The 24,755-nt window shown below is 42.8% G+C and overlaps 1 protein-coding gene across 2 annotated transcripts in view; it reads left to right on the top strand.

The window, feature by feature from the left end:
* abr (ABR activator of RhoGEF and GTPase) overlaps nt 1–24,755 on the top strand; it is a 147,552-nt gene that overhangs the window by 22,746 nt on the left and 100,051 nt on the right. Inside the window, exon 1 of one of the 2 annotated variants that reach the window (XM_069665764.1) lies at nt 1,029–1,337. The exons of the other annotated variant lie outside the window; for it this stretch is intronic. Coding sequence (XP_069521865.1) covers nt 1,277–1,337 — 61 coding nt within the window. The 5' untranslated portion in view covers nt 1,029–1,276. Of the gene's footprint in view, nt 1–1,028; nt 1,338–24,755 lie in introns of those variants that run through there. 2 annotated transcript variants of the gene reach the window in all.

The raw sequence follows: 24,755 nt of genomic DNA, 5'->3' as shown, positions 1-24,755 counted from the left end.
GTTTTCTATATCACCACTACATCCTGTTTTGTGGCAGCGGATATATCAGTATTCAGCTCTGTCCCACCACCTTCCCTCAGTTGCTCAACACACTCTCATGTCTGCTCTTTCATGTTCCTCCAACATGCCCCTCTGTATGTGTGTATGTGTGTGTGTGTGTGTGTAGAGAAAGGGGGGGCAGAGCGAGTGGCCACAGGAACAGAAGACAGGACAGGCTTTAAACGCGACATCTGAACCCACCAGTCCCTAGCTGTGTGAATGACTGACTCTGTTTCAAACACAGGAGCGTGTTGTTGTGTGTGGCAGCCAGGCGGCAGTGATCATGAGCCGATTGATCGCGGGGTGCGTTTCACACATCAGAAGACCTCTGAAAACACACAAACGCATAAAGAGTCCTCGGTGGAGGCGACCAGTATCACGGCCTGTGCTTGCATTCACATGATGCTCGGACAGTTTTCTGAATAGGTGCAGGATCTGAACCAAAAATGCCACTTTCTCTTACTTTTCTTAACTTGGAAAGCTTGAAAACTCATTGACCCTTAACTGGAAACTGGAAAATAATTGCATGGTCGAGACAAAGATGGAGAATTTCATCTTAAAAGAGGCTTTTTTTTAAAGGATACTGCAACAGAATTAGCACTGTACAACAAGGAAACAAGAAGCTATTTACATAAATCATAGAACGCGTCAGTGAACGTTACTTTAGATTTAGCATTAAGAGAGAGACGAGCACAGAGATGCAGAATCTGCCAGTTAATTCATATCTGACATACGCCTGAATGGTACACGGTCATTATGCATCGCTTCAGAATTCCTGCCTCAGCTTGAAGAGAGAGAGCGACAGACAGAGAGATGACAGGCGTGAGGGGGAGAGAGAGAGAAGCTGATGAGCCATTCGCTCAGAATCGAGAGAGAGAGAGAGAGAGAGAGAGGAGGGGTGGATGAGAGTGAGCGAGCAAGCCAAAGAGAGAGAGAGGGAGTGCTTCTCCCTTCCCCTAGCAACGGTCGGCGGTGGTCGTCTCCAGCCTGTTGTTTTCTCTCTCACACACACACAGCACTCACACTCCTTCGGCTTCGCTCGCTCGTCTGCCTGTTGGACCCCGGGGTGTCTTTTGCGAGTTTTTTCCCCGAATGATTCCTTTGGCTTCTTCCTGCGAGATGACGGCTGTTAATCGAGAATAAGGAAAAGCAAAGAGGCAGTGTTAAAAGCAGCAGCAGAAAAGGGACGGAAGAAGAAATCAGAAAGAAGTGAGTGAAAGACGGAGATACAGGGACGATGGAGCCCCTCAGCGCTCGTGGCCTGCCCCGGCTCTCCTGGATCGACACCCTCTACAGCAGTACGTATCCCTCCATCCATCAGTCTATTTACTCTCCTCCACACATCGTTTCCCATTTGCCATTTTTACCCAGCACCCCCTCCTCCTCCTGCTGCCTCTCATGCTCTGCCTGTTTACATTACAAGCGGAGCTACATGCCCACAGAGAACACTTTGCATTTTCTCTGGACTTCCAATTAGTGTGCATCACTGTGGCTGTCCATAACAAGACGCTCAGCCCCCCGTCGTCTTCTTCTTACGCCTCCGTTTCCCCACACTGGCAGCAACTCCTGTCTGCTGCTTTTGAGCTCTTTTAGTTGCTGGTAGGCTTAGAGGCTGGGGGAATCCTGGTGAAAGGTATTGTGGGAGAGAGTGAGTCATTCTTACAACCTGGAGGTAGAACTTTATGTTCTAACATATCGAGGACACAAGCTGTCTGATGTTGAATTTTTAATCTGCTCTTTATTGTCGTCTTCATGCAGCGCTGGAGACAGAGTCTGACATGTCTCACTGTATGCCGGGTCACTGAGGCACTTTTGTGTTAGCATTGGCAACAACAAAATATTCTGAATAACCCATCTTCCTCTTGTTTTTTACTGTATTATAAATGTAACTTTTTCTATAAGAGGAGTATTTTGCAAACACCACAATTTGAACAATAGTTTTTCCTGCTTTGATCCGGGACAGTGAGTGGTAACGGTTTTTGCAGCAACATCCCATTAGGAGCAGCTGTGACTCCCTGTTGTTGTTTGTGCTGCTGGTAAGCTGTGTGTGTGTGTGTGTGTGTGTGTGTGTGTTGGGAGTTTTTGGCACATGGCACAGTCTTTTGGGATTTGCTGTGCTGTGTCACCATTGTCACCATGCTTTAATCTGCAGAGAGGGAGTGAATAGGAGACTAAGGAGGAGGCGGGATGCTGGTGTTTGGGATTTAAGTGATACAGAAACAGAAAGAAAGAAAAACCTTACGTACATGCAGGCAAGTTGGGGAGTTGTTCCTGAAGTTCCTCAGAGAGGTCTGAGGGCTGTCACAAAGACACTGAAGGCAGGAGTGATACTGTTATTATTACACTGACTGTACAGCACAGTCATTGGTATGTTCATTGACTTTTTACGGATAATCAGCCAAGTGTAGTGTCCTAGGTGTGAAAATGAATAATAGCATGATAAACATGTGGGGTTGTTTGTGTGACAACAATAAACTATTTCACTTTTAGAGAGTGTTCAAAAGAATAGTGACCACTAAGGGAGTGTGATTATTTGCTGAGTTAGATGAAAAGTTTGGTACCACTATCATGTCTGTACACTAGATAAGAAACTAGAGGCTGTAATTAGCCTTAGCGTAGCACTAAGGTGGAAAGCTGAAAAACAATTGCCTGGCCGTGTCCAATGGCAAAAAAAATATCCTGCTAGCATCTTTAAAGCTTTTCAACTTACATGATGGATTTGTTTGAGTAATTTTTGTGCCCAATGCATTGACTTCCAGGCCTGATTTCTTTCCCCCCTCCGACTAACTCTGTTACCATTGTACTGAGAAAGCTGAAGGCACGACTCAGTGTCATTGTAAGTAATAAAACAAATCCTAAATTATAATAGAATTGAAACTCCTCAAACAAAACATGCACTATAGTAGTAAAGTAGTAATGCTAGCAGATTAGTGGACTAGCGTAACGCTAGCTTTGCTACCCACGTTAGCCATGTGACCCTCATCTTGCAGGACGTGCCAGTCCACCAGCAGTCTCCCCTTTCAGTCTTATGCTAAGCTAATCAACAGCTGGCTGTAGCTTATTTTGTATTGACTGAAACTCCTAAAACAAAACCCTCACTATAGTAGTAAAGTAATAAACATGCTAGCAGATAACGGACAAGCAGTAATGCTAGCTTTGCTACCCGCGTTAGCCATGTGACCCTCATCTTGTGGTTGTACCAATCGACCAGCAATCTCCTCTTTCAGTCTTATGCTAAGCTAAGCTAATCGCTCGCTAGCTATTGCTTCATATGTGTGTAGTCATAAGAGCAGTATCGATTGTACTTAGTGAATTATTTCCGAAGATGAGAAACAAATCCTTAAAAGTTTCACAATAACTTTTCTTTGTCTGATGGTTTAACTGTGTTCTACAATATTATAATGTTGTCCTTGAACCATTTCTTCATGTAGCACAGAATTATCTCCGCACTGAATTCTGCATTATTCCACTTTTAAAAAAGGAATCAGGTCAGAGTAACTGTATGATAATGACTTCTATCACCAGGAGGACTGTATACTCAGTCTGTGTACTATTTTAATGTTGCTATTTTGGTTCTGGCTTTGCTGTGAGGACAAACAGAATACATCATAACTCAACACCTCATGTGCTTAAGCACATTTGAAATTCTATGAGAGGCTGGATGCTACGATAGCAGAAGACTATTAACATTACAACAGGCTTTACTCTGAGCTCCTGTGAGGGGAAGAGGGCACCAAGCCTTTTGATGCACCTGTCACTTCAGCATCCCACTTCCTTCCTCCTATACTGTGTGAGCCTGTGTGTGCCTCTCTGTGTGTGTATTGTACAAATAAATTGGTGCGTCGAGGGCTGCTGGACTGACCTCCTTTCTCCTCTCAGGGGGATAAAAACACACTTCCACTTTTGTGAGCTTTTCGAGTGCTACTGTTAAGCTCCCTCCCTCAGTACCACTACACTGACCCTGAAACAGCCCATTCACCAGTTCACGGGCTGAAACGCATCAGCACAATACAAAGCAGAGTGTGCTGTTGTGAATTACCAAACATGTGGCTGTAATTGCATCCTTTCCTTTTAAGCCACTGGATCTGTGTTACTTGCTCATTGGTAAGTGGTGACCACACGTCCTTAACTGGCTGAGTAAAGCTGGAGAGGATGCTGAAAGCCACAGCGGCCGTGTTTCCCCTAGAGGATGAAGTCGTTCTGTTCGGCTCGTCTGTTTGGCCGCAGCTGATCAAGGCAACATTTCCTCCAGCTTTTCTTCTCCCCAAACAAAATCACCGGCCCAGACCTCCCATCAGTCATCCTCTGCCCCATTTGTCCAGTCAGCAGCGTAAGTGGTAGACTCCCAGGCGGCTATTAGCTTTTCTGTGTGTGTGTGTGTTACAAATACTTCAACACAACGTCTCTTTTTTCCTCCCATTCTTTGCTTTTTCTACCTTTTTTTCTGTCCTGATTTAAGTAGTTTATGATTTTTAAGTGTGCTTCTCACACATGCACAAAAGGTTTATCAGTGTTATTATATTAAGCAGCAGGGTAAAAGGGTTTTTCAGCCGTGATCTGATTTTCAAAGCATTTTGGTGCCGCAACTGTCTCCGTTTTCTGTCTCTAACCAGATCATCATCTAGCGCCGTCTCATTTGTTTTCAACGTTTCTTTGTTGCTTCAGTGTTTTTTTGCTTACATCTTCTGTGTACTTTTGTTAACTCTGTTTATTTATCTTTTCTAGTTCGCACAAAAATTGGATTGAAATATTATCTGGACATGTCAGGCCAGGATTTGCCCTTTGAGATTCCAAACTCCCATTAGTGATCAGCCCAGTCTCTGAGAAGCTTTGTCAAATGTTATCCTCGCAGCCACTGACCTGAGACTCTTTGTTACACAACTGTTATTCAGGGCAAAAGGGCTGGATGGATGGTCGTGAATAAAAGGGGGAAAATAGATCAGCAGGAATGTGGGGATTAATAATGAACAAACAAAACGGTCAGCATTGAACCCTCGCTTCAAATACTCTGGAATAATAAATAATAAAATAATGCCAAATTCACTTCACTGAGCTTAGTTACAGTGCATTTAGATTGCTTAAACATTTAAACTCAGATGCATTAGCCAATATTGATTTTGCCTCTTAAGGGCCTGTGTCCACTTATAGCGTTTTTTGTGCTGGCAGCGCCCACAGCCTCAATTTCAGAGCGCTTCTCACCGGCGCTTACTGGTGCGAGGTTACGGAAGTTATCTGGTGGCACTTCTGCTTCCCTTGGTGGTGACCGTTAAGTCTGTTTTAGATCTCTGTATGCTTAATATTTGCTTTTATTCAAGGAAATTTCACAAAGAAAACATAAAAACGATGTAAAGGAATCGTGTCTTGGCATTAGCAGCCGCTCAGACCTGGAATTTGTACCCTCTACAAAACGACACGATTAGCTTCTCCTCCGCCATTGTTGTCGACGATGTTGATATCTGGATACCCGCCCCTTCTTGATTTTGATTGATCGTTGAGGGAGAATTGACATTGAGGAGCGCGGCAGTGTTCCAAAAGTTTAACTATTTTCAACTGAGAGCGCTGTGAGAGCTACGACAAAATACAGCTGAGGCCGAGGACTTTGTTGTGCTGAGGACGCTGAGCGCCGAAAATGATACGTACGATACCATAGCAATAAAAATGTTATTCAGTTATTAGTGCTCTAAATTAACTTAATATTGCCTTAAAATGTGTGAAATGTAAACACTGATTGCTGACACTTTGCTAGCTTTGACAAACCTCTACACTTTCTGATACCACCACAATGTTGTTGTTGTTGTTGTTTGTTAATGGAGGTGATACTGACCTGAAATCAGTTCGACTTTGCTACTATAATATACAGATTATTGCTGCTTGGGCTGCAATTTTTTGAACAAAAAGGACACATGTTGATTTTTTGATATTGATTATGGCATTGGAGCATTGACTGGTGTATTCGCTGGTTACACTGGTGTAGAGCAATTTAGTCTGTATCTGAGGCAATTCTGATTCTGGTATCGATGTTGTTACCACTTTGTTCAAACAACAATATTCAATAGTGAACGATTTGAGTGCTTCTTTTTCAGTATTTATTTAATAGTAATATGAAGCAGAACTAAAGATGCTGAGTATTGGCGCAGTTAATTGGCATCTTCAGCTGCAAACAAACAAAATATGTGAATCTTAGCACCCTTTAACTGTAAAATCACAGAATCGCCTACAGCAGCCTCTTATTAGTCCCTTATTCCAAATAACACAACAAATCTATGAGCTTTCAAGGCCACATTTTCTGCCAATCCCATCATGTCTGTGCCTAAACTGCAGCCTGACTCTGACTTCTGCCACTGCCAGCCCGTCACAGAATTAGCCAGACTCCTCTCTGGCTTGCTTCAAAGCCACGTGATGCTAAAGCTACATCAAAGGAGAGCTAGATTATGTAAGAGAAGAATATAGGCATTTTGGCATGGCAGAGCCTGGGTGGCACGTGCACATGTCAAAACGATTTTGTTTAATCCCAGTCACAGTGAGGAGGGCTGAAATATGTGTGCAGCTCTGAGGGAGCATTAAAAAGGAAATCTATATTCATTTCTGTACATCCTGTTAGTGCGGTGGGAAGCACTGGAGTTCAGCCTAGCAAGCCATGCTAAAAGACCACAGGATCAGTCAGGGGGGGGCATTTACCAGGCAGTCCTTCCTCCATGACTGTCACTGTTTATGTAGAAGTTATGGAGAGTTAGAAGATGCTATAATAAGTGTCTCAGCCTTTCTATTAGGCAGTTTAAAGTACTTAATGACACTTGTATACGGACCAAATGGCACCACTGGAAATAAAACAGATGCTGACAGTTTTCGGGTAACACATTCACCACACAGTGATGGCTTTCTCTGCCTGTCAAACCTTTGCTCTGTTTCCCCTCTACAGCTGTGATAAATGGAGCTCCTGCCCCACTGCTGGCTGGCTGCTCCTGGCTCACTCCAGTCCAGTCCCAGTTCTGTCTCGGAGTGTTTAATGTTAGTAGTTAGTTGGCTGTCACAAGGGCTGCTTCAGCAAACAGGGGCACACAGCGAAGTGATTCTGGAGAGCTTCCCAGCAGAGTGTTTCGATACCACTAGGGGTGTCTCATTTATCACACCCTGCTAAATCTATTTTGACACCCAACTCTTTCTCTCTGTCTCTTTCTTTCTCACTGTGTTTGAGCCGTTTGGCTCTGCAATCAGTACCAGCAGCACCACGTGCAGATCAATGGGATCTTAAGTGTTTCCAAACTTGTCATTTGAGGCTGGACCACAGAGAAGAACACAACACAGCTAAAGTGAAGAGGTCTGCTTAAAGCTTTGGTTCTTTGTGGGAAAAAAACGTTTTAATTTAGAGGGGATGCTGATCCAATACTGATGTCAGATATCAGTTCAATACAGACTCTTACAGTTGGATCAAGTATATACGACATAGTGCGTCGGGCAGCCATTGTTCTTAAAGGAAGGAGGGAGATATTGTGCCCACATGAAGGGAGTTATAGGCTGCAGCCTTTGCAGGAGGCGGTCTACGGGGGATGCTCCATTCACAGCCTGTGTAGACGCTAAAGCCGAACTGAAATGAGACGGTCTGGTCTACGGAAGATTTCCAGTTTGAGTCACCAGCTGTTCCCGCTCTGACCCTTGCGTCACAAAATGCTGCTCCTGTCACCTAGCCACAGGTAGCTAGCGGGCTAACTATCTAGCATAACTAACTAATTGATAGGTTATCAATATCATTCAGCAAAAGTGATTCATATAGTAAGAAAGTAGTAGTCAATGGTGCCGCTGCAAGGTCCAGAACTCTCGCTCACAGGTGGTCTTTTGAGTTTGATGGAAAATGTGATTGAACTGGACGGACCATTATTGGGACTCAGATGCTTGGAAGGTTGTAAATCCTGATCATAGAATAATTAATCAATAAATTGCTATTAGCACAACTACTGCTATAAATCAGCCACTGTGCAGCCAGAAGGTTTTGCTCTCCAGGAATGAAACTGTGCGTTGTGTAATTGAATCTGCTGCATGTCAAGTCTTGAATCATTGTCTTCCCTCTGTACAATCTCCTCCATTATGCTGATCAATAGTTGAAGCTGTTCCCTTCTTTCTCTGGACTGTAGCTATAGAAACAGACATTTCAATCTGTCCTCAGAGCGGGAGAGAGAGAGAGTCTGAGTCAGCCCAAAGCACTATTGTTATGTAATACCGTCATCTCCACTGCCTCTTCCTCCACTGCCATGCTTCTCTTCTCTGTGCTGCAGCATCCTTCTCCCATTGGGCCTGGAAAAGGGTTCAGGCTTATGTAATCGGCTTTCTGTTCACTTTTCCAAAAGCGCCAGGAAACAGTTGTGTGATGCTGCAGAGGGAGAACCAAACGCTTACAGATTTGAGAGTCTAACACAGAGAGGGAGTGAGAGAGAGGCACTGGATGTACTGATTGCAAAGTAAACAATTTCCCTGATACTCTCATCCAGCTAGAGCTAAAATCCCCTTTATCCACAGACATCCCCAGATATTTTTACTACTCTATCATAGTAATTTTTTAAGATTATGTAAGGATCCACTTTAGAAGACAGAACATTTGATGTAAAAACACACATTACATATTGTAGCTACAATAAAGTCTAGCATCCCGATCACTAAGCCAAAACTGTGTTGTTGAACGCTAACTTCCCAGGTTATAAACAAGAGTGGAAAACAGTGGCATCTAATATGCAGCTATATTTTGATTACCACACAGCATTCATCACCACAGCCATTCAAACATACCTACTAGGAGGTTATAACTGGAATGGAAATCTTAAGTTCCAATATGTCTTAGGTGCACCTTGTTTATAGTGGGGAAATAAGACATACAGATCTAAACAGCACCAGTGCAGCTGTAGAAAGGAAGCAGCTCCACTGAATCTACAGTTAATTTCTCCTGGTTCCAAGTGAGTGAGTCCAGCTAAAAGGAGTGGAAGAGGGATTTGGCTCTCAGTTGTAACATTACCTCAGCCGCCGATGTGTGAGCGCCTGTGTCACGGCTGCCTGGGTTCGTTCAATGACAGTCTTGTGAATAATAGATGAAGGTTTTGGCTCAGCTGAGTGTGTTGTTGTGGCATGTTCACACTCAGCAGAGAGTACATAAATACATCAGTGTTGTTTTATAGTAAAAATAATGAACTGCTAGTAACCAACTGAACGCTGAGATATCTGCACGCTAGCTACGTAAGATGAAGCTAGCTTCTTTTACAGCACCGTCTTTTCTTTATAATTTGATGGTAGAAAATCAAAGCCATTCTATGCTTACAAAAATTATACTTATTTCTTCCTTATATTTATGAAGAAAAACCATCTTGCTAGTTGATTTGCTCGGTTAGTGTGTCAGCTAGCTAGCACTGCTAGCTGTCTGAAAATGACTTATTGCTGACATATCGCTACTTAAGATGGACTTAGCTTCTTATATAGCATAAAGAAGGAGACTGTTATAGTTCACATAGGCTTTTCTTTATAATTTGATAGTAGAAAATCAAAGTAATTCTATACTTACAAAAATTATACTTACTTCCACCGTATACTTCTGAAGAAAAAACCTCTGGCTAGCTGATACGCTCGGTTACTGTGTCGTCTAGCTAGCTGTCTGAAAATTATTCGTCAATGCAATTAGCTACACATTTGTTTGGATAGCCAAAAACTGTCCCTTTTTAAACACCAGGAAAATGCAGAGCATACTGTATGTTAAATATTACACAGACACCAAAAGTTAGAGAGCATGCTAACCAGATAGCAGCCAAGAGGGGTTTTGTCTTTTTAGCTAATTTAGTAGCTACCACTGCTAAACTAAGCAGGCAACCATTATTCACCCAGCAGGCAAGACTTGGAACTCTTGTTATATATTGTTGATAATGTAATTCTTACTGTTTAAATATTTTAGGATGTATTTTTGATGTATGAATTTTGATTTAGATTTAAAATCTATAACATATTTCACCATAGCACTTGACCTAGCTTGATTGTTTATTTGTGTTTTTCTGTTTCTGCTTTTGTATGGGTAATTTTTTTCCGTCTATTTGACCCCAAATTAACCGTGAAATTAGTATTTTGCATAGAAATGAAGGAATTATGGAAACATACAGCGTTCGTGAGCTTTTTGCTTATCACATGAATCACAGGTTTAAGCTGAGCTATAATCTAGCTGTAATACCTCAAATAGCAGCATTAGCTCTACTCTCCTTTCAGTGCCAAATATGTCTCATCTTCACGTGGGTAAAAATCCTTTGTTGTGCTTGATGTTAGAGGGTGTGTCATGTGTCTGAGTGTGTTTGTGCTCTGTGAATCTGTGGGGACCTTCACCATGCCCTCAGGGGCTCGAGCTGTGTGTGTATGTCTGTGTGTGTGTGTGCTATGTTACTATGGACAGTAGTCATCCTGTAGGGCTATGGTAACCACCAACCCCTTCGTCTTCTGCCACCCATGCCCCTGTCCCGTCGGCCAATCAGGACAGAGTAACACCACCGCCCTGGCCAATGGTGCATCTGGCATGTTTACGTTGCTCCCGGAAGGCACGGGCCATCATTAAGCATTCAGGGTAGTCGAGCGAAAGAGAAGAGAGGAGGAGAAAAAAAAAGAGGGGAGGAGAGGGGGGAGACAGGAAGGGGAGATGAGGCCATTATGAGTTGAGAGAGCTGATGGATGCACTGGAGAAACAAGCATTCATCCAGACAGACTCAGGTGGACAAAAACATACAGGTCGTATATCAACTCAGGATTCTGTGAATTGACTTATTCCACATCCTTTAATCATGGATATAAATCAGACTGTATGAATGTTTGTCTGCATGTTTACAGCTCGTGTTAGAAGCTGTCAAACCAAGAGTCCATTAACCTGCAGGAAGCAATATTTCTCTCTTGTTCATATGTGTGTGTGTGTGTGTGTGTGTATGTTTGCATGCGTGTGTATCATTAAAGATTAATGGCCCCAGTTAGGGTTGGCCTCCTGGTCTCAGTAGGTCGTCTTTCTGCTGAGGTCAAAAGTGGATGTTTGTATTCAGCCTTGTTGACTTTTTGACACAACAGAGACTCCTCAGTGAGTTTCACTCCAGCGTCTCTCGCTGGGCTGTTCCTTTCAGAGGGAGGGGCACAATGCACGCTGGGTGTTGTAGGAAGGTAGAAGCTGTTTTTGCAACTTTCTCGACAGCTATGGCGCCAAATGGCGACTTACTCCTTTAAGAAGCATCATAAAGATATATGCTTTTTTCCTTCCTCTATAAATGTAAGGGATACTTAACTGCTTGACTGACTTGAGGACGCTTTATATTCTTTCCATACATCTCTACAGTGTAATAAAACTAGGATGCTGCTGGCACCAGTACAGACTCTGATTGACAAGGCGAGGCCGCTCCTTTAAATCACTGTCCACTGTTTATTCACCACTTAAGTGTGACCTTTAGTTGTTGGACCAAACTCTAAATCAATAGATTGATATCCTCTTCCCTCTACGTTCGTATGTTCAATATTATTCTCTTTAAATAAACCTCTATAACAGGCGCGAAGGTCAGCCTCCATGCTTGTACAATGCATGCTGTAGTTTGTACTCATGCGCATCTGTGTCAAAGAAAACAGAATAGATGGTGACACATTAGACTCCTCGTATTTACTCTTTGGCAGATACACAGCGGTAGCATTTGGCAAATCGTTATAAGAGAAGAACAGCGAATCCTCACCGCACGAGACAGCTGCAGAAAGACCAGAGAAGTCACATGTACATGGTGGTTGTGGTTCTCTTTTTTCTCCTTATGCAGGTGTTTTTCTTTGTACTTGCACTCCTGCCTTCAATGCTCGAGGGACAGAGGAGCTGCTGCAGCCTTGGATTGTTTTCAGCTCCTTTTTCTGAATGGTGCCCATTTTTTTTTTTTCTCAGCTTCTGATCACGTCTCGAAGACAGCTGCATACCTACTGCCAGAATTTAGCATCTAGTAGAAGCGTGCAGCTATTCCGATTCTGTCTTAAAAGGGTGTTATTTAAAAGCTGGCACGAACACAGCGAAAGAGTTCAGCTCAAACCAGCAGCTTCTTGTTATAGCAGCTGTAACTTTTTTAGCCCTGGAGGTTTTTGAAGCTTGAAAGTAAAAAGAAGAATATAAATTTCTGGCTTGATGGTGCAATCGTGTGCAAGAGATTTCACATCCTTAAGGTTGATGTGCACACAGTGATGCAGCAGAGTCAGAGGAATCACAATGACATAATTCAACAGGATGCTGACTAATTTTCGAAATAACTCGTTTACAGCTCTTCTTTTCCACAGCAGTTCTGGACTTTTGTTGTCTATAAAACAACAAACCTCACAGAAAACTGCCTTGAAAACATCTCAGATGAATCATAAAATGTGCTTGTACGATGGCACATCCAGCAGGAAGTTTATGTGTGTTCCGCTTCGAGTGTACGCCCACACTGCCAGTTAGTTTTTATCTTCATGTGTCTTTGTAGCATATTTAGTTTCTGGACGAATTTCATCTTCTTCCCAACCTTTTCAATCCATTTTTGCGAAGGAGAAAGTATCAAAAGTCGCTCTTTTCTGCCTTTAATGTTGGGTGACTTTAACAGTGTTATTGTGATGTGAAACACGAACCAGCTCAGGGCTTTTCCTCTTCTCTCTATTACACCTACAGTGCATCAAACTCTCTGCCTCTAATCTGCATCATAGTCATCTAATTGGGTTGTGGAGTGCAATAAACAGACGCTACAATAATCACTGCCGGGGCTGCCCCGAGGACGATCGACAGCCGCCTGCATTTTAATAGCTCCACTCGTCTTTTGTTTCGCTGCACGGTTTGATACACTTTCCATTAGCACAAGCCCACGAATGCATGCAGAGGGTACTGCTGCACGCTGAGGTGTAGATGCCCACACAGTAGAGCTGCTGAGCGGTATGTTTGTGTGGTGGATGTGGGTGTGTGTGGGGAGAGAAAAGCTTGACAGTACAAGTGAAGGATTAATTTCCTTGTACCAGGCTTACCAACACAGGGAGGGCAGTGAAAGATGGGAAGTGGGAGATAAATGATGGGCTGTAGATAGAGCTGCATAATTCATTGATTCATTTCTTAAAGGAAAAATTAATTGCACATTTTTTTTAAAATAAAGATGAATTGTTTTGTGATTTTTCAAGAAGAAATGTCGAACACAAACAAAGATTTTGCTGCTTTTTGTCATTTTGTGAACAAAAAGTTTTGGATTGTTGGTTGGACAAAAGAAGCATTTTGAAGACATCACTTTGGGCTTTTGGAAATAATGATGAGCATTTTCACAGTACATCGGACATTTTATGATCTGAACAAGCCTTTCTCAAACTTCAGAATGCTAAGGCCTAATTTACAATTAAAAAAAATATTTCACTTCCCCTCCAAACCTTTCATAACACAACTCTGATCAACACTTTTCACCTGCTTGTAAACTGTAAACATGCATGCTACGCTGCTGCCCTCACAGATCATAGTGGGTTTATTGCCGTTATCAGCAGCACCTCGTCCCGGCGCTCGTTAACGCTGTGGCTACATCTACGGTCTGGTAATGGAGCGGACGTGCCGTGGACTGTTTACTTTAGCGCACAGGTGGCCAACCTTGCTCCTGGAGAGCTCCCTTCCTGCATGTTTTAGGTTTCCACGTACTCTAACACACCTGATTTGAATTACCTGCTCGTTATCAAGCAACTGAAGCGTCTCAGGTGATTGACAATGAGCAAAACATTCAAATCAGGTGTGTTAGAGTACGGAGAAACCTAAAACATGCAGGAAGGTAGCTCTCTAGGAGCAGGGTCGGCCACCTGTGCTTAGCGGCTACACCTGCAGTGCACACACGGCATGAGGTGGTGTGTGTCGTTTCCAAAACTTACCGTCACCGGGCTGGTCACGCTAATAAAAGTCGTGGCAACCAAATAAACAACAGCGGGACCAGTTTATTCCTCACACAGTGTTCTAACGGCAAAAGAGCATCACTGGTCTAAGCGATTAATCCATTTATCATAACAAGAATCACCAGATTAATGGGTTATGGAAACAATAGTAAGCTGCAGCCCTAGTTGGGATGTTTGTGTGTGTGCATAGGTGTGTCTGCACTTGAATGCAACCTCTCGTGCGGCTTGGCGCCCCGTGTTCGACAGTCGTACTCCTAATCTATGCAAGCAGTAGGCTGTATCCAACCGGTCCAAACCTTTGGGATTTAGCCTAATTACAATGTATAGTGGCTGGCTGCCATGGTAACACTGGATGGTTGGGTTTGGGGGCAGCAGGGACACGGTGAAACAACAATTCATGCATGAGGAGGGGTCCTTATCTCTGGCTGCCTACAGGCATATGCCACATGAAGATATGCAGCTGGAGTAGAATCGGCATTCATTCGAGGTACAAAGAGAAAATATTCCCTTTTAAGAGACTCCTCTCCAGCAGGGAAGTGCTCTGGATGTGTGCCCACAGGTTGTGGAGAGGATAATGGGCACACATCTTCATTAGAAACATCTCAGAACAGTGGAATCTCATCTGTCTGTAGATGTTACACGCCGTTAGCGTTTTGATTTTGGACTGGCAGCTCTCCTGTCATCTTCCATTAAAGCTCAACACTTAGGAGCTGTCTCTTCCTGTCTTCCTCTCTGTCTCTCTCTCTCTCTACAGTAACTAATGTGTGGGAGTCCTGCCGCTTATTGACCTTTTAAAGTGTTCTCAGCCTGTTTCCTGAGCACAGTGGTTAGCTGTATGAGGAGCAGACCCATTATCATCCTGATCAGGCTGGATCAGAGAGAGGGGGAACAAAGACCCCGGCTTGACTGGATGACTCACAGACCTTCAGAATGCAGCTGCTCACGGCTCTCGACACAGGCTTAGTTAGCATCAGTTAGCATTAGCGTGACATTAAGGTGGTAGAAAGAAGAATGAACTGACATTTAGCAGTACTTTTGGGTCTGAATGCACAGATGGGGGACTAGTTTCTCTGTTTCTTAGAGACTGTTAGTTATCAGTCCTTTTTGAAGTGACAATGACTCAATTCACATCTCCTCATGCTACAGTATCCGTGCACATTCTCAGTAACCTATATATTTTGCCGTTCCTACCTGTCACATCCTGCATTAATGTGAAATTCATGTTAGTTATTTTTAGCGCATTAATCTCTTAAAGCTCTCAGCTTGTAGCCTGCAGTGCTTACATCTTCACTATATGCTGTGTGTGCTGTACAGATCATCACTTTAATCTTGCAGACAGCCTTAGTGGATGGCTAGTTAAAGTGAATAGTAAATGGTAAAAGGACTGCACGTAGCACATTAAAAGTCTTCCAACCACTCAAAGCTCTTTATGCTAAATGCCACATAAATCCCATTCAGACACAGTCATACGCTTATTGAAGTGGCTGCCATGCAAGGTGCCAACCCGTCCATCAGAGCTAATCTAGCTCATTCACACACACTCAGACACCGACGGTATTCTTAAGGGTGCAATTTGGGGTTTGGAAAGCATCATGGGAGAGGCTAGGGGATCGAACTGCCAATATTTACCCTTATGGGTATCCATCATCTTGTCTTCATATTGTCGTTTCTGACTCTACAAAAATAGGCGGCAACAGCCAAAAAGCTAGCTTTGAGATTTGGCAAATGGCATCATGGTGGCCACGCCCCTACTTTTATTTTACGTGCAGTGCAAAATTAATTTAAAAGCAGATATTTCATTAAGATACACCCTCCTTCTCTTATTACTTGTGCTTCAGATGTATCAGTATTTTAATTGCTCTCGAGAATGTGTTCTTGAATTCATCACTTGACTATACCTTGCACATGACCATGTTGTAGTCGACTGTTGTGCGAAAAACATCTGTTAACAAAAAGGTTCACCGAGACTCCAATCATCTCTGAGGTACTGGTGCGCTTCCTTGTCGAATAAAATTCTAATTTAAAGCTCCAGTAACAGACTGGACGGGAATCTTGGAATGTGCAGCAGCACTCTCTAAACATCAGTCTTCTCTGTGTGTGCACACGAGGCAGCATGTTCACTCGCATGTGTGTAAATGCAGCTGTTTGACATTCTGTGTGTGTGCATAAGGCAGAGGGTGGGTGTGTCTGCATATTGATCACTACCTAAGCAGGATTGATCACAGCTGAGACGGCTCCTGGAGGGGGGAAGTCTGTCGCGGCACACCTGCCTCTCTGGTTAGCGTCTGTTTGTCGGCGTGTGACAGGTTTAACTTTTGGTTCCTGGATGTTTTCCCCCAACATAAATTGCGTGAAGAGAAGGACTTATGAGCACTTAGAGATTCTTTGGAAGCAGCAAATCAGGGGTTATATTTGCATTCAGGGGTGTAGTAAGCCAGTAAAATGTAAGCACTATATTCCGCCTCTGTATTTTCTAGCTTTTTTATTTGACATGTCTGCATATGTTGGGCTTAAATTGGTTTCCAGTGATGCTGTATAACTGCTGCTTCTGTCCTCAGAGTCTCGTGTCATGTTGAAATACTTTATATTGATGTGTGGAGGAGTCCTGTGCCCGCGCTGTAAAGAAAGACCTTCATAAAGGTTTTTAATTTCCCCGGTGTCACCTTCTGACTGACGAGCGCAGGACGGGGAGTTGTAAAAGCTTTCATGAACACCGTCAACGCTTATTCAAAGAGCGCACATCCGTCAAACGCTGATGTTCTGTCATTGTGTCATGGCTCCGTGAGGACAGGACGACTCGTAGCTGAGCTCTGTCTTTTTAGTTTTTCTTCTCCTCTCTCTCTGTGTTTCATCTTCTCCTCAGAGGATTGGATCCGTTATGGTTGAGCTCACTTACATCCTTTCGAGAGCAGCACAGGAGGCGCAGAGGAATATGTCAAACACACACACAAACAGACATGCAGTATATATAGAGTAAAGAGTGTTGGAAAATAAACATGTACAGACACGTAGAGACTCTTTTAGACACACATTAAATGTCTCTAAATTACCTCCCCAAGAAACTAGAAGGTACACAACAGCCCTGACTCGTAAACACACGCTGACTGTGAGTGTGTATCTGTGTGTGTTCAGTCACTGCAGCCGTGCCCTCTATACAGCACACTAGCATTTTGCAGCCTGTTTCCCAGTGCCCACACAGTGTGAGCTGGCTGCAGGGCATGATGTAATCCTCTCCTCCTCAGAAGAAAAATGCTGAGCAAGGCAACAAAAACTATTCCCTGATTGAATCCTCACGCTGCAGCAGCAACTTTTCCCTCCCCTGAATTAATAAGTTTGCGGCTTTAAACAGCCGGTCTGAGCTCCTATAGATAAACTTTATACACTGCATCCTGTGAGGACCGAGCGTCGTCTCATTTTTGCTTTTTGCTCATGCACTCATTTTATTGTGAGCGGTCCACTCGAGTGAATAAAGGGATCAGTGGGGGAAGCATTAGTTCAGATGTGATTTCTCCTCTCACAATTATCAGTCTTCCACACAGAGACATTTTGGCTGAACTGCAGCTACGCTAATAACGGGATTACTGCTGCACAGATGTGACTCATATTTCTGATACAAATGTGGATTTCTTTTCTCGTGGCTGACTGTTTGGATTTTAGGGATAATGACTATATAGTAATAAATCATGAATTAAAAAAAAAATCTTGCCAGAAGATTGATAAAAGTAAGAAATCACATTTTTACATATTTAATTACTCATTATATCACCTATAAATAAACATCCATCCATCCAACTGTTATCTATTCTGCTTTTCCTGTTCAGGGTCACATGCACAAAGTCTTAAAATTAGTATAAAGATTATTTTGGAAGAATACTCTTCACATTTTTATACCTACAACTAGGGGTGGGAATCGCAGGGTAACTCGAGATACGATACGATACGACAATCATATAATGATACATCACGATATCTGATTAACCTCTTCTTCTGCAGTTTAATTTCGGTTCACGTTACCCTCATTCATGTCATAAGCGCCACCGTGTCATGAAGTAGTGATGCTGTGAGTCAAAATCGCAGGGGAGTCTGGTTAGATCAGTGGTTCTCAACTGGTCTCGCCTCCGGACCCACCACCACCTCCTTAATGACAAATCACGACCCAAATTTCAGATTATTTCAACCACTCAAATTGACTTGATATAAAAATGGTGCAGTTTGGACCTGAGTTGGGAACGAAACATCACAGTATGTCAGCATCACAAAAGACAACAGTATAAAAGTGCATAAGGGGAAAATATTCCCTTTACTTATATATGCTAAAAACTGCAACATAAATGCAACCACTGTCGGGCTCATCATGTTTCAAGAATGTAATTGGAGCTGGGATTACCCAGTCAGTGCAACTAAACTACACTACTACTGCACACATGCAGAGGAAACATATGTCCTTCAAAATAAAAGCACAGCACTTTTTTCCCAAAACTTTTGCTGTTTTTTTTGTTGTTTTTTTTCAAGCACACATCTGCGACCCACTGAAAACAGCTCTGTGACCCACATTTGGGTCCCGACGCACCAGTTGAGAACCACGGGTTTAGAGCACCATATATTTGTACGTTAACATATCAATATTTGGCGCCAGCCTATTTTGCCCCACCCCTTCCTTCAACCCTGACTGGTTGTGGGTGGCTTTTTCAGCTTGTTCAATCTGAGAATTTGCTGCGTTCTTTTTGTTTTTTAAACAGAATATCTTTTCATCATTTGGTTGGAAATGTCTGTTGGAAATCAGTATCGAGAAAATGTATGGAGAACACTGTTGCCCGATGAATAATTAAAATAAAAATAGACATTAGCTTTAGCCATAATAAGTCTGTCATCACTGACAGACACGATTGTTTACATTATTGCTGCTCATCCGTCAACAAGTCAACACATGCAGAGGTACTACTGTACTATATACACACAACCTGCTGCCACCTCTGCTTTGTCCACACCCACACAGCACACTCTGATACTGCTGTCACTGCCACTATATTATGTTTGAGTGGGCGCGGAGGAGAGCAGTGAGAACGTGAGTTATCTCCACATGCAGGTACACAGCAGCTGTGCCTTCATTTGCATACCGGCATATTCTCCGTGTTTTTGATGTTTCCACACAGCAGAATGGTTGGATGTTGATGTAAATTGCTTGTGTTAGTTTTTCTCACAGGATCTTTTGTAAGTGTTTGTCGACCATTCATGTTTGTGTGTCCCTGCTGCTGCTTGTGTGATGGATGTGTCTGTCAGTCCCAAGTAGCCTGTTACCGTACGTTGGCTGTGTGATGGATGTCTTAGCAGGTTTTTGTTGTCCCACTTACCCATCACATTACTGCCCACACCTCTTACGTTCCCGCACACACACCCACTGTTAAAATGAAGAGGTGTCAGAGCAGGTGAAGTTACAGGAGCAGCCATTTTTCTCAACTGGCTTTGCTTCAGCTGAATGCACAGTGTCCGCCCTGGCTTCTCTAAGCAGGGGTCCGTGCGTGTGATGTCACATGATAGTGGAGCCGTCACTCATCTGCCCAGTGTGGGTGTGAGGAGGGGATGCAGCTCAGGAGAGCTCACAGCTTTTTTTTTTCTTCAATCGTCTCTTCTTTTTCTTTTTTTTCCCCTATTCTGGCTGTGCAGCTTCCTTCCTGGTGAGGAGCGTGGTGGGAAACCATTAAGTGTCATAAATAGGAAACACCTTGCAGAGCTGACACGAAGGACACTTCAGTTCTAAGCTTATTCTCTTTCTTGTAAAAGTAAATGGACTTCGTCTTTATAGTCTTCTACACTACATGTCACATTCACACTTTCACACACACATTCACACACTGATGGCAGAGGCTATTATGCAAAGTTCCAAGCTGCCCATCAGGATCTAACTTGCTACGTTCATCCTGAACTTATGCCATAACGGTTAAACCCCAACTGGTTTCACAAAGCAAGACAGAAGACTTTGGATTGAGCTGTCTAGTTCTTGACTAGTTTAAGTTGAATAATTTGCTATGAATTCTGGGAAAAATGTAACTACAATCATGGCTGGCTAAGAGCCACTCCACCAATAAACATTTGCTAGGACAATTTACTGACGAAGTCAGCGAGTGTAAATGAATGGAATGGCTTTCAAACTAGGGAGGGGCAATAAATCGGAATTTCATCATAATCGCAATATGAGCATTCGGAATAAACGTATCGCAAAAGTTCTCACTAAGCATGGGAAATGTTACCTATTGGATGGAGCCCGGGGTATGATGGCCATGCTCTCACACCATTTTGGATGCGATCAGATGAAGCCCAAGCGAGCTGGGAGCTACCCTCAGATTAATATGTGTCAATGTAAGGGTGGAAAAAAAAGAAGCTTTTTGGATTTACCGTAAAATGTGGAATATAAGTCGCACCGAAATATAAGACGCAGTCTGTTTTTGGGATATGCCAGAGGGAACATGTTTTCTATAGCTATTTATTAATAAAACGAGTATAAAAGTTTTTTCAACACTATTTCAATTTATTTTCATTTAAAAAAAAATTGTAATTATCTTATTTGCAGTGCAGGCCTATTTTAAATGTTTTTGCCTTTAATATAAGGCTTCAATTTTGTGAACTAGTGTCTTACATGCGTTACTAATACCGTCCTTACCCTACACACCAGTGCAAAACATCTTTGTGAAACCGACCTGTTAGACAAACCTTGTTTTAGAAACCTAAAGCAATCCAAGAAAACACAATGTACTCAAGCAGTATTTCTTTGAGGATTATTTCCTTTGTAGACTGATGGAATGCAGTTACAGATATGCAGGCTGGAGCCACATGACAGAAGAACAACACAAAGAGAGGAACGCTGAAATGTGAAGCATCATGCACATTTAGATCTGCTGTGTTCAGAATGATAGATCTTCTTCTTCTGGGCCTGGTTCATGGTCTGTGTGAGCCGAGCTGCAGTAGAGCGATCCATATCACCCCTGCAGAGGTTTATTGTTTACTGTGTGAATGACAGTTTCAAACAGCCTAACAGACAGTTTGCTCTCTTGTAAGAGCTCACAGCTGGTTTATGACTCAGGGGTTTCACTTGTAAAAGTTTCTCTTCTCCCCTGGTATAAATAGTGCAGCTCTTTCAGGAACATCGACTGCATCCCGACACGGCCAAAACAGCTCATCGGCCAGCAGGAAGCATTTGCATCAACCTGGCCCGTTTCCATGGCTCTGTCCTTGCCATGGAAACGAGGGCCGGTTATTGAGAGTGACAGGTAGATTGCGAGTTGTCCGTCAGGAGAGGTTAACAGTGAGAGTGATGTGAGCTGACATCGGGAGGGAGGTCAGTGGTGAGCGAGTGTTTGGCGAGGTATTAAGGGATGGGACTAAGGATTTAACAGGCTGGTTATGCAACAAACTCACCACAGAAGCAGTGATTCTCAGGAGAACCTGTGGACTCTCTGCTTCCCTGTGATCCATTGTTTCTCTGCTGCCAGCTGTCAGCGAGTAAATCTCATCAGAGGGAACATGTGTTTCAATGAAACGCTCCTCTGTGGCCAGATTATGGTGTCTAAACAAAAGTATTCATCCTTTCACCTCTGACCTCTTAAGGGGATCACATGTGTTGTTTTGCCTGCTTTATCCCTTTAAATACAAATTACATACTACCTACCGTTTTTCACAGAATATCAGCTTTTAAATGTTCTAGCTTTCAGAGAGACGCACAATATGAATATTTTTTTCAGCTGATAGCGATAACCAATACAGAATTCTCATGGCCATTACCGATAAGATTACATGTAGTTCAGAAACACAGAAAAAACAGAAAAAAAACAGAAAATAAAATAAATTGTTGTCCGTAAATGTCCAATTTCCAATTATAATCCACATGATAACACTTATGCTGGCCTTGTTTTCTAGCAGGTGTTTTCTCCCTGCCAAATGTCTTGCCCTACTGGTAGTGTCAGATAGATCCTTCACTCAGCTGCTGCTTTTCGTCCCCACAGACCTAAGACAACCTTTAAAGGGGACAGTGGTTAGCTTGAAACCGGATGCGCAAAACCGGACCACTTTCAGACAACTGAGAAGAACCTTTGAAACAGCAAACTCCTCACTTTAATAGCGACAGTGCATGCTGCCATGTTGACATTTTACCTGTGTCTGTGGAGAACTGCAGAATAACTACAAACTACTGTAGTTCAGGGAAGCAATGGCAGCTTTGTGATATCACTACCCAAGTGCAAATTGCTCTTTGTTTTTAAATATTAACACCCATCTTTATCTAACGGTAAAAAGGTCATATGTAGTGATAAAACATGGTTGATTAAGGGGCTGTGTCCACTAACAGTGTTTTCTGTGCTTGCAGTGCCCACGGCCTCACTTTCAGAGCACTTCTCATGGGGGCTTACTGTTGCTAGGTTACGAAAGTTGTCTGGCGGCACTTCCACGTCCCTTGATAGTGACCGTTAAGTCTGTTTGAAATTGCTCTGTATGCTTGATATTTGCTTTTATTCAAGGACATTTTACAAAGAAAGCTGGCATTAGCAGAAGCTCTACTCCTGGAAATTGTACCCTTGACAAAACGAAAGGATTAGCTTCACCTCCGCTATTGTTGTTGACAAAATTGATATCGTAAATCCCGCCCTTCTTGATTTTGAGTGGTTGGTGATCTATTATACCTCAGAACCCTTGCGGAACATGTGCTGAAAAGTGCGATCATTTGATCTTTTTCATGACAAATTATCTGACAGCTCAATTTCTTATATACTGAAAGCATCTTTCTCTACACGATGGTGTTTAGTAAAGCTTTTCATATACTGTATGTGCATATTCAATTAGAGGGCTCTGCTTTGTGTTAGTATAAAGAATTTAAAAGCAGATACCTTCCTCTGCTGTGTTCATGTCACCTTCCTGATGCGGGGCATTGCAGCTGTAAGCAGGGACAGGTCTTTGTAGCATTGTTTTGCATTCTCACGATGTTTGCAGCCGGGCTGTGACATTATGAAAAGATGTATGTAAACTTGTTTTATTTGCATCTCTGCTGAAGAGCTTTTTGTTCAGCAGCTGACACTCAAATGTCACATTTTAGAACTTCCTTGAATGCATCACGGGGAGAAAACGTTAAAGCGATATAAGGACATAAGAGGCATCAGAGATTGAGCACCGCTATCAGTCGTGTGTTGAAAAGCAGACTTTATTTAATGTGCAGTCATTTATATTATTGACTTGTACTGCTGAGAGAACATTTTTATCCTGTTTCTGATTTATTTCATTGCAATCACTTTGATCCCTTTGTCATAAATTTACTTCCACCATATGTGGAGCTCTGAAACTGCTGAAGTGGTTTTCTCACAAGGCAGATTTAAACACTCGCTGAAGTGAGCAATACTACTATTGCAAAGCACAGTGCTGTCTCTGTATGTGAACGTGTGTGTACGTGTGTGTACGTGTGTGGGTTTTCCCAGTTTGAGAGGTTTTCCGGTGCGAGCCGTTCCTTATTAACTGGAGCCTCATTGATCTAACCCCATCACTGCACAGCAGAGCCTCTGAGTAATTGTATCTGTGGTATGAGTGACACAGTGAGAGTGTGTGTGTTTCCTCCTGGGCTGCACTAATTTCCCTCAGCATTATGAGGAGTGCAAAGGAGGCCCAGAGAGACACAGGAAGAGAGAGAAACATCAAATACATGATGGTGTGTTTGGACTTAAAAGAAGCAGCTGAAAACAAATCCCTGAATCACTTTTAATCTTGATGCATTTTTAGATTTCTGGATTTGTTTTGGTGTTTTTTTTTTTATCCCTTTCGCCATATGGAGATGATGTAATGCAACAAGTTTCATAACGTGACCTTTGCAGTATTGCAGTATTATAAAACATCAGTAATGCCCGGTTTTGGAGTCAATCCCTCAGACTCAAACGCAGCTCTCATCTGTATTAACGTTGACATTTTACACAGAATCTCCATATTTATACAGAATGGTATCCACGCTAGTGTAGATACGGATTTCTCCACTGCTGGTAGCCTCAGTAGACCAGAATGCAATGCACAAATATGATTGATGACTAATGAATAGAAGGCAATAAAACTGGACATGCTTGCAAAAAAAGACAGCAATTTAAGTGTTAAGAACTAAAGTAGGCAAAGGAGGGGTAGAGCGGCAGGTTTTCTTTCTCTTAAGATCTCTGCAGGCAGTCCCGCCTCTGTCAGCAGCACATGCAGGATATGAAGACCAGCACCAGCGACGTAAATGCATCCTCTCAGCTCAGCTTATGACGCTGTATTAGTGGAACCCAAGGATCATTTTTGGAAACATCACAGTCAATTTGCATATTGTCTAAAACAGACTGTGTCTGCTGCATCCGTTTTTGTCTTCTTCGAAACGGCCGACAAAGTGGCCCTACCATTTTTGTCTGAAAATGCTTTAGATTAGCACCCATGGCACACATGATCTAGATATAGTTATCTCTCAGTAGGCCTACCCTAGTACAGTGGTATTCTTTTTTTTGGGCCATTTTAATTTTATTAGAGCTGTTTTATTAACAGCTGAAGAGAGACAGGAAATATGGGGAGAAGAAAGTTGGGGCTGATGGGAAGGGCGGTAGTTGAGCCTGCAGACGCTGTGCTGAGGACTGTAGCCTCTGTATGTGGGGCACCTGCTCTAACCACAGAGCGAAACCAGCGACCCTACACTGGTGTTCTTAAAAAGCACCCATCAAAACAGAAAGCGAAAACAACAATGGAGTCAGAAGGAACATGAAGCATGATGTTAAAATGAAGCACCTGTTGGATCCGACAAAGCTGTATAACTATGGTTCTGCAGGTAACCC

This window comes from Semicossyphus pulcher, unplaced genomic scaffold (assembly GCF_022749685.1).
Source record: "Semicossyphus pulcher isolate SPU_LCO1_2020_fin unplaced genomic scaffold, fSemPul1.0.p SCAF_10, whole genome shotgun sequence".
Classification (NCBI taxonomy): domain Eukaryota; kingdom Metazoa; phylum Chordata; class Actinopteri; order Labriformes; family Labridae; genus Semicossyphus; species Semicossyphus pulcher.
The sequence above is the reverse complement of the archived record's forward strand: the minus strand, read 5'-3'. Positions and strand labels throughout refer to the sequence as shown.